General features: G+C 41.1%; 2 protein-coding genes across 2 annotated transcripts in view; one reads left to right on the top strand and one right to left on the bottom strand.

Moving 5' to 3' along the window:
* LOC143028719 (uncharacterized) overlaps positions 1-6,082 on the top strand; it is a 102,725-nt gene extending 96,643 nt beyond the window's left edge. The window contains exons 14-16 of the mRNA XM_076191089.1: positions 1,984-2,363; positions 3,256-3,482; positions 4,404-6,082. Coding sequence (XP_076047204.1) covers positions 1,984-2,363; positions 3,256-3,482; positions 4,404-4,676 — 880 coding nt within the window. The 3' untranslated portion in view covers positions 4,677-6,082. The remainder of the gene's footprint in view (positions 1-1,983; positions 2,364-3,255; positions 3,483-4,403) is intronic.
* Positions 1-9,157, bottom strand: part of LOC143029066 (uncharacterized) — a 136,370-nt gene extending 127,213 nt beyond the window's left edge. Inside the window, exon 1 of the mRNA XM_076191413.1 lies at positions 5,442-9,157. Within this exon, the coding sequence (XP_076047528.1) occupies positions 7,214-7,966 (753 nt within the window). The 5' untranslated portion in view covers positions 7,967-9,157 and the 3' untranslated portion in view covers positions 5,442-7,213. The remainder of the gene's footprint in view (positions 1-5,441) is intronic.
* Between the last annotated feature and the right edge of the window lie 1,853 nt (positions 9,158-11,010).

Raw genomic sequence — 11,010 nt, 5'->3', positions numbered from 1 at the left:
TAAGAGGGATGCAGTCCCTTTAAGAGGGATGCAGTCCCTTTAAGAGGGATGCAGTCCCTTTAAGAGGGATGCAGTCCCTTTAAGAGGGATGCAGTCCCTTTAAGAGGGATGCAGTCCCTTTAAGAGGGTAGCAGTCCCTTTAAGAGGGTTCCAATCCCTTTAAGAGGGTTCCAACCCCTTTAAGAGGGTTCCAATCCCTTTAAGAGGGTTCCAACCCCTTTAAGAGGGATCCAACCCCTTTAAGAGGGTTCCAACCCCTTTAAGAGGGTTCCAATCCCTTTAAGAGGGTTCCAATCCCTTTAAGAGGGTTCCAATCCCTTTAAGAGGGGTGCAGTCCCTTTAAGAGGGATCCAATGCATTTTAAGAGGGATCCATCTTCATTAGAAAGGATCCAGACTCTCTTATACTATGAACTCTTTCCCACCCCACTCCCCTCAACGAATCCTTTCCCAGCTGCCATTCCCAGCTTAGTTCACTAAAGCTTGTAACTTGATTTTTTCTCTATCCGTATGTATATGAATGTATTTTAGCAAAGGGAGGGACGTCGCTTCTTTCGTAGCACAAAACTGTAATATTTATTCGTTGCGTCTATTCTATATGACAACAGGTCTCCTCTCCCTTTAAGAGGGATACAATCCCTTTTAAGAGGGATTCAGTGCCTTTAAGAGGGATCCAGTGCCTTTAAGAGGGATCCAGTGCCTTTAAGAGGGATCCAGTGCCTTTAAGAGGGATCCAGTCCCTTTAAGAGGGATCCAGTGCCTTTAAGAGGGATCCAGCGCCTTTAAGAGGGATCTAGTGACTTTAAGATGGATCTAGTCCCTTTAAGAGGGATCCAGTCCCTTTAAGATGGATCCAGTCCCTTTAAGAGGGATGCAGTCCCAAGGGATACCAGTAAATGCATGAACCAAACATCCCATTACTACCCATCACCAATTTCCCTTTCTTCTTAGTTTCTTATGAATGATCATCCCTACCCCTTGCTCACTGCCCAGGTCATGGGCATTACCAACAATACGTAGTTCCCTCCTGTTCTTCTAGATTACTGTTCCTCTCATTACTTTGTTGCTTACTTCTAATTTATGTTTTCAGTACTATTTTTTTTTTCTCTCGTTCTCAGCCTCTTTGTCACTACTCATTCACTGAGTCTTTCTTTGCACACAAAATTTTCTAATTTGGTCGACGAACATCTGGTTCCCACAGTTGTCATTCACACACAAATATACTCTGTCCTCTACCCCAATCGTTCGTATAATACTTTCGCTGTACTTTGTTCCACTTAGGATTTTTTTTTTTTTTTTCAAAATTATCTCCCCAAGGGCCTTCATTAACTCAATGACTTTCTTCTTAACTTCATTACTCGCTTGATTTGCTTTCATTATTTAAATATTTTCAACTTTTTTATTTTAGACTGTGCATGCATATCATTATATTCATGATATTTCTTAGCACAGAAGCTATCCATCTACCTATATACCAAGGGCTTTTTTTCCCCTGCAAGGGGGGTAGCCTAGTCAAAAGACAAGTAATCACTCCCATTCACTCCACTCCCATCCACCACCCTCTCCCTCCTCTCATCTTAGCTCCTCATGGATGACGGGTCATCCCTGCATCCCGGCACACTGCTCAGGTCAGAAGGAATGCAGCAAGACACAGCACATCTACAGCAAGGCCGGTTTTCTTGATCAGCGACCCCCCCCTTATCCTTCCCCTTGTGCAAAAGAGAGAGGGAGAGGAGAGAGAGAAGGAGAGAGAGAAGGAGAGAGAGGGGGGAGAGAGAGAGAGAGAGAGAGTAGAAGAAATCCCTTTGGGTCGCGTCAAAATATCATTCATACATAACCACTCCTTAACCCCCCCCCTCCCTTCGTTGCATCACAGTGTTATCTATACACCGCCATTCTCCATTCATCCCTATCTTCCGCCCCCTCTCCGTCCCCTCATTCCGTCTAAATATCACAGAAGCTAATTGGCTCATTTTTTGTCCAGACTTGCCAAGATAACAGGAGTTGAGTTGAACGAAGCGAACAGAGTGTACCTTAGCAACAATCTAGAACTTGACCGATGTTTCCGAAGAAGAGAGTTTGGTGACATAAGGGAGACGGACTTCAGGAACCCCGTATCAGTGGCTCAAGATATCAACGGCTTCGTGAGTCAAGAAACTAAAGGACTCATCCGGGAACTCGTTACGCCGAGCCACGTGGCCAGAGCCCTGCTCGTCCTCATAAACGCCGTCTACTTTAAGGGGTCTTGGGAGGATCCGTTTGACAGACGTTTTACGAAACCGGCGGATTTCTTCTGCAGTTCGCAAACCCTAACCCCTTGTGGGAAAGTTCAAATGATGTCCGATTCTGCTCGTTACAACTACTGTAAGTATACAATTGTGTGTAGTTTGGAAACAAATGGAAAAATAATGAGAGGTTTATTGTCTCCTATGAATTGTTTATCCTTTAATTACGTTTCAGGAAATGGAATGACCTGGCATCAGGTCAGATAGAATGTACATAAGATTGTTGGGAATTGTTGGATTTAAGAACAATGACACCTGTACAAATACAGTTACACACATGCATGTGCACATACACGTACACGTGCACGTACATATATACGCGCACACACGCATACATACGCATACACACGCACACACACGCACACATACACACATACACGTGCATATACACATACTGTACACACATATACGCACACACATACTCGTGCACATACACGCACATAAATACACACACACACACACACACACATGCGCACACACACATGTACACGCACGCGCGCGCACACACACATACACACGCGCGCTTGCGCATACACACTCGCGCGCACACACATACATGCGCGCACACACACTCATACGCACACACACAGGCATATACACACACAGGCACATACACACACAGACACATACACACACAGACACATACACACACAGACACACACATACACACACACACACATACACACACACACACACATACACACACACACACACACACACACACACACACACACACTTACACACACACACACACACACGCGCGCGCGCGCGCGCATACAAGTTAGTAGAGTCTTCCTCTCTTCTAAATTTCTAGCAAACATATGATAGATTCCTGGGAATGGTTTATAGAAGATACAAGGGATTATTTGAATTATTAAGAATATGACTATGCCACGCTTCTGGTGAGCGTTGATGTCTAAAGTCGACTTAGAAAGTCTTATTGTTTAAGCATTTTTTTTTTTTTTTCTCAGATGATAGCCCGACCCTTGGTGTGGAAGTCCTTGAGCTTCCATACGCCAAGTCTACGATGTCTATGCTGGCCATCTTGCCTAAGCCGGGTAAAACGGTGGACAGCGTTGTCGATAGTCTCAATATGCAGACCCTGGGAACGATAATCAAGAGTCTTTCCAAGACGAGCATGATATTAGAATTCCCAAGATTTAGGATGGAACAGTCTCTTGAGGGCGAACTGAAAGCGGTAAGTCTTCGTTTTTTGGACTTTCTGGCTAAATTAGAACTGTCATTAAAGAAGAAGTCATTAGATATTTAAGTCTTCGTCTTTTGGACTTTCTGACTGAATTAGAACTGTCATTAAAGAAGAAGTCATTAGATTTAAGTCATCGTCTTTTGCACTTCGTACTGAATTAGAACTGTCATGAAAGAAGAAGTCGTTAGATTTAAGTCTTCGTCTTTTGGACTTTCGTACTGAATTAGAACTGTCATGAAAGAAGAAGTCGTTAGATTTAAGTCTTCGTCTTTTGCACTTCGTACTGAATTAGAACTGTCATGAAAGAAGAAGTCGTTAGATTTAAGTCTTCGTCTTTTGCACTTCGTACTGAATTAGAACTGTCATGAAAGAAGAAGTCGTTAGATTTAAGTCTTCGTCTTTTGGACTTTCGTACTGAATTAGAACTGTCATGAAAGAAGACGTCATTAGATTTATTCTTGTACATAACAGGATCACCGCAGTAAGTAAAACGTCACAGGAAATGTAAGCAAACAAGAACTGGCTCAAGTGCGGAACCCTGAGGGACTCCACTCTTAGCATTTTTGCAAATAAAACGTTTATCGCTTAGACCATTTCTTAAAATGTGTTCAACCAGATGCTAATCTAACATTACACGTTATATTACAAAGGATTATAAAGGCGGAACATACCGACAAGAGACCTTTTGGTCCATATCTGGCTCGGATGCAGAACAGTATAGAAAATAGAATATCGTGATATGATAAATCTACTTTGTTTCTTTTGTCGCAGTTTGAGATGGATGTGTTTACAAAATCCTAGTAGGTTAATCGTACAAGAGATGTTACGTCTGACACCGTGTTTGCTGTACTGTATATGTAAGCACATGTATATACAAGCGCATGCAAAGTTCACGTGTTTTCTCTTTTCCAGGCACTTGGAGCCCTAGGAATAACGGAACTCTTCTCTAGGAACGGCAATCTCTCAGGATTCGCAAAATTACTCACCCGAAACGCGGCCGACATTGTCCACAAGGCTGTTGTGGACGTGACCGAAGAAGGAACAGAAGCGGCAGCGGCCACGGGTGTAATTACACCTCTCAGCCTTCCTCCTCGTCTCTCCTTCAACCGTCCGTTCGTCTTCATGATCGTCGACAAGCGACTTGGGCTTGTTTTCTTCACCGGGATCTACAGGACTCCGGTCTGATCATAGTCAGCTGAGGAAGTTTCGTAAAGAAGAGCTAGAGAAGGCAAGATTGAGGATCCTGGGGCAAGATTGAGGATCCTGGGAGGTATGAGGGGAGAGGGTGAAGATAAGTGTAAAAGAGGGGAATGAAAAAACACAAACACAAAAGACTCGATGAAGAAAAGGAGTAGAGAACCTGCACGTACAATGAATAAATAAATGTGAAGGCGAGATTGAGAATCCTGGGAGATACAAGGGGAGAAAGATGAAGAGAAATGTAAAAAATGGGAATTGAAAAACACACTTGAAAAAGACTGCATGAAGAAAAGGAGTGGAAAGTCTGTGCACAGATGAAAACTACGAATATTGGAGAAATAAATGAAAAATGCAGAACTAAATATAATGGAAAACGAACGATGATGAGTGTGCAACATTTGAAGGTTGAAATTAATGTGCATGACAACACAGCCGAGACGTAGCAAACCACCACAATGAATGCAACGCACCTAACCATGCAAAGTCCCCCAGCATCCCCATCCTTTGTTATCATACAAACAACTTGACTAACCGAATAAGATCACTAAGTATTTTCTAAATAAGCAGTTCACGAGTATAATAAAATTAATTGTAACTCTGAGTATCTTAGATTGAAAACTTGCAGTTCACAAAAAAAAAAAAAAAAAAAAAAAAGCACGATAGTAACTAGTAATGGCCCTGGGACTTCTCATATGTCACCTGTTTAAAAGAGGACATAATATATCATAAGAATGAAGGAGACTAGAAGACCTACACTAGGCAGTTCCATATCCATTACCACTTGTATCCCCATCTATAAAGTTGTCTAACCGTTTTTTAAAACGACCGATAGTTTCAGCGTTCACTACATGTATACTAAGTCTATTCCATTCGTTGACCACCCTATTAGTAAACCAATTCTTGCCTATTTCCTTCTTAAATCTAAATTTGTCCAATTTAAATCCATTACTGCGAGTCCTGCCCTGTTGTTTTAATATGATGACCTTGTTTGCTTCACCAGCAGTCAAGGAAAGCAGTTACCAGTTACTAGGCTTCCATATGTGAGATGGTGTGAAGAATACAGTGTTGGTAGAAATATTGGGCCCAGTCCGGGAACCGACTGTCAGCCCACCGAGGGTGCACTTCCAGGTGAGGGTGCTTGCGGTTTATGAAGAAAAGAGTCAGGGAGACCACCCTATCTGACGTTCATCTCGTTGGTTATGCATTAAAAAAATGTATTTAAAAATGTTCGATTAGACAGAATAAGCAAAGGAACTACTACAGAGAAAATGGCAAATTTTAAGAGAAAAAATAAAAGGAAAAAATCGCGATTTGTCACAGTCACCGCTGCTTGCGCACACACACACACACACACACACACACACACACACACACACACACACACACACACACACACACAAATGTATAAGAAACCTATGACAAACATCTTATTTCCTGTGATGTCATGGCCATAAAAGACCATATTTACAAGTGTTTTGCACTGCACTAAAACCAGACATAATGCTTTAATAAACGTGTTCAAAATGTGTTCATAGTTCCCAAGTAAATGTTGATAAAAAATAACCATGATGTTTGTTTTAGTTGGTTCATATCAATAACAAATGTTCCTGTGTGCATTGTATGGGGCAGAGACTAGGTTGGATAGAGTGAGAAGCGAGGAGGTGAGGAGGATTTTTGTTTTAATAAATTTATTACGCTCAAGGAGCGTCAAACCTAGTACAAAAGTGTAGCTATGTACAGAGTACTAGTGACACACAGGACACACTCGAATCATAACTGAAGGAATTATTTGTAGTTTATCACCCATTAGTGCGGGTGATACAAAAATATATACAGTGATCACCTTCTGGCAAATATTTACATATAATAATAAGTAATCGTCGATGAGGTATCAAGGTTGTTGGCATATGGGGTGTAGCGCAGCCTGCACGATGTGTACCTCGGCACCTTTCTGGTCTCACCCGTCTACATCGTGCGGTAGCCGGGTTTGCGTCGGGCACGTATAACACTGTGTCGTCTCACCAGAAGTTCGCTGCGTTTGTATGCATGTGGAAGTGGAAGGACATTCTTGTGGTGTTGGATGGTTACACTTGAAGTCCTCTCAGCATTACCACGGTGACGTGTAGGGAAGTGGCGGCTTATCGTACCATCCATTTGTAGTAGGGCAATAGTTGTAGCAGCTGGCAGATCCATACTACAGACATTCCTTGTTATTATGTTCAGGGAACAACAAACCTAGTGCAAAAGATAACTATATACAGACTATTAGTGATACTTAAAACATTTCCGAATCATGACTGATTTATTTATGTATACTTTAAAATCCACCAAAGTGAGGGTTCTGCAATAGGATTAATTCTAATTTATCACCTTCAAGCAAATATTTACAGACATCAAGAACTGATTGTCGATGAGGTATTAAAGGGGCTATCGTGGGGCAATTAATGCAGTAGTGCTCTAGACTGTTGGCATTAGGGGTGTCGCACAGCCTGCACGATGAGTACCTCGGTACACCTTCGGTCTCACCCACTTGCCACACTGGTCTGTAGGGCCTCACACTGTCGGGCACTCACAACATTGTGTCTTCTCACAATAAGTCCATTACGTCTATACTTATAGGGAAGAGGAAGAAAATTCTCGTAGTGTTGGATGGATACACTTGTAGCCCTCTCAGCATTGCTACGGCGGCGAGTAGGGGAGCAGGCAGCTTGTCTTACCATTCGCTTGTAAGAAGGTAGGAAGGCAGTAGTAGAAGTGGCAGCTGGTGGATCCATACTACAGGCTGTCCTTGCTAGCCGATCAGCGGTGTCATTGCCTAGGAGTTCAATATGGGATGGAATCCACAGGAAGTGTACCCTCTGAGAGTTTTCGTGAGTTGTGGCCAGTTGTCGCATTATTTGTGTTACCACTTGTTGGTGTTCAGGCTTGGTAGATGAAAGAGCACGGAGGGCTGACTGAGAGTCGCAGATGATCAAGCCGTTTTCTCCAGTCCGTGTCAGCAAAGTAACAGCGTCCAGGAGCCCATGCAACTCACAATACGTGGAGCTTGACGAATTAGGGAGTCGACGGCCTGCCCAGCCCCCTAGTGGTGGCTCTATGTTGGGGGAATACACAGCACATCCAGCACTACCGTCCTCTTGCAAAGAACCGTCAGTGAAGAGATGATGGGCCGCATTTAAAGAAGATGACAGACCGGCGATAGTTTCTAAGGCTAGTTGTTTCTGGAGCTGTGGTAGGTCGGACTTGGTAGTTGGAGTATAGGTGACTGTTGGCATGGGTGTCTGCCAAGGTGGGAGGCCAGGGTCCTCGTTCTCTGTTAAAATGTTTATGTTAAGCCTCCGAATGTTTGAACTGATGTTAAGGACCAGTGAGCAGCCACCGGGACGAAGCTGAGGTCGAGGCTCTGCCAAATCAATCGAGGTCTGGATTGTGACAAAAGTGGGGAGATAAGTGGTGGTAGGCGAAGTTCTTGCTGCATATTGACGATCCTGGTTGTGGTAGGGCAGCCTAAGATGAGCCTCATTGCCTGGTTTTGGAATTTTTCAAGTGGTTGCAAAGTAGTTTTGGAAAGCTGACTAAGTGCGGGAGAGAGGTAATCAACCACTGATCGAATGAATGTGATATATATAGTTCTGGCGACAGGGATGGACACTCCAGCAATATTGTTGGTTAACCACCTAAGAGGAGTCGGTCGTCTCTGTAGCCGGGTTAGCAGGTCTTGGACAATTGGATGTACGCGTTTTCTTGCTGGGATGGAAGGTGTGATACGAACAGGTGAGGAGGAGAGAGGGAGTGGAAAAGGAGATTACAGAATGAAATATCTTTGGGATGGTTTGGACCCGTGGAAGGAATGAGTGATGAAAAATTAGTAAAAGAGGTGTGGAAAGCATAGGTGGGGGATGTGAACTTGCAGGAATGACCGAGGATGAGGTTGATGGATGGGGTGAAAGGGGTGTTGAGCAAGAGGGGAATTTCTGCTGAGCAAGGAAGGGAGAAGGTAGGAGATAGAGATGAGTGGAGAATGCGTATGGATGATACCGTTGTGCAAGGAGGGGAGTAATGAGGGATAGGGGGTGCTTATGTGAATGATATTTTTAATTTCTCCCCGTCTTTGTTTCTCTACATGAGGGGTGGAGAGGGGAGGTCGCCGATTAAGTGAAGCGGTCTTGCTGTAGATGTACTGTATATATATATATATATATATATATATATATATATATATATATATATATATATATATATATATATTATCTTTACTTTATCATCGTTATTTACTAATTTATATTTATATTTCAATTAAGATGGTACTACTGTCTTCTCACAGCTTATGATTGATATCTAGAATTATCTCGTGGCAAACGGTTAAATAAAACGAGGGGCATATGGAAATAGATCCTAAAGTGTGTGTAGTAAGTTGACAGTAATTCTTTCTTGAAATTAAAATGTTTTACTTATTTTGGAGTTTGCCCTCTCCCCGCAAAAAAAAAAAAAAAAAAATATATATATATATATATATATATATATATATATATATATATATATATATGTATATATATATATATTTATATATATATATGTATACATATATATATATATATATGTATATATATATATACATATATATATATATATATATATATATATATATAAAACGAATAATAAAATTAATAAATATAGTGTGATCAGTCGTCAATATATTTTTTGCGTCTTCAATAGGATCTGGATTAGTATATAGATAATATGTTTTCATGGAATTAGTGACTAAACTACAGAATTAACTTCTAAGGTACTATGACCCCTACGTAGGCGTCATGAGGGGCGAATGGGGACGCGAGGATTCCGGCGTCGGCGTCTTGGTTATATATATATATATATACATATATACATATATATATATATATATATATATATATATATATATCTATCTATATATATATATTGTAGTTTTACATGATTTACCCTCGGATTCTGTGAACTGGTTTGATCACGATTTCTGCATTTATTGTTACTCAGAGTAAAAGAGAAAGAGTAATACAGCAATGACTTTTATGTTTTATAATGCGGGTAGTGTGATGCATCGTACATATGGCAGCCGATGTTGCGCGCGAGAATTTGGACACGTTTTACAAGAATGCTACACGAGCATTACCGAGATGTACTTCCACATCAGTCGTACAAACCCTCGAATTCTGCAATATGAGCAAAACCCAAAGAACTCCAAGATAGACGTCTTGTTCACGTACTTAATTGTGTGTTTATAAGTGAATTCTCTTCGAGTGCTGGCACCTTGATGTTGATGGGTAGGCTTATTATTTTATGACTACAAGGATCGTGTAGATTTAAAGATGATAATTTCTCTAATAGATCTTGTGCGGAAGATGAGATAAAGTTCAGTTCACTCTTCATCTGCAGGGCCTCACAGCTAACTGGCATATCCTTGGTAGCGAGCAGAGAGTTTTTCATAAATGTATACCATTACAATGATTGATAGACTGATTACCAATGAACACATGAAGAACAAAGCGACGTTCTCTAGGTGACGGCAAAACTGAGTCGGTAACAATAAAAAAAGAAAGAAAGAATACTTCCCCGTTTGGTAAAATATCCCTTGAAATTATCTCATAAATACACTCAGCCAAAGGAACAGCTCGGTGCGAAGCCCATAATTATGAACACCCACAAGGGGGAAACCCCGACCGTGGAACTCAAAAACAAAAAAACAAAAACAAAAACAAGGACATATCTTCAGCAAACGAGAAAACGTGACTCCAGTGTAAGATAAACTGTCTCGGCCTTAAAAGTATACTCTGTACTAACCAGCCAGCTACCTAGAAACTTAGTCCTACAATAACAGAGAAAGTATTAATTCATGAACAAGATTTGTTCATATCATCTGGTATTATGTTTAGGGCAAGAGATCTACATCTGTATTATTTGAATTTTGATTCTCACTTCCTTCCTCAAACATTAAGTCGATATCTAAAACTTAGATTTACAGTAAGTCAATCAGCTTAGATTGAATTAGATGTAAATATATCAGATTTAATCTAATATAAATTACACTTAATTAGATGGAAATTTGATGCAATTTAGATGTAAAAGAAAAATGTGCAACACAAGCTCATGTATGCTCAGTCTCATAATACATACATACATACATACATATACCAAGGCCTTTTTTCCCCCTTACCAGGGGGGTAGCCAAAAAGGACAAGGCACAAAAACATTCCCACCCATAATAGTACAGCAAAAAGAAACGATGATTAATCCTGTTTTATTCACAAACTTCGCTGCCCAGGGAATGCACATTAGGAAAGTG

Source organism: Oratosquilla oratoria, chromosome 10 (assembly GCF_046742065.1).
Source record: "Oratosquilla oratoria isolate Oo_2021 chromosome 10, ASM4674206v1, whole genome shotgun sequence".
NCBI classification, from domain to species: domain Eukaryota; kingdom Metazoa; phylum Arthropoda; class Malacostraca; order Stomatopoda; family Squillidae; genus Oratosquilla; species Oratosquilla oratoria.
This window is presented reverse-complemented; position numbering and strand designations above follow the sequence as displayed.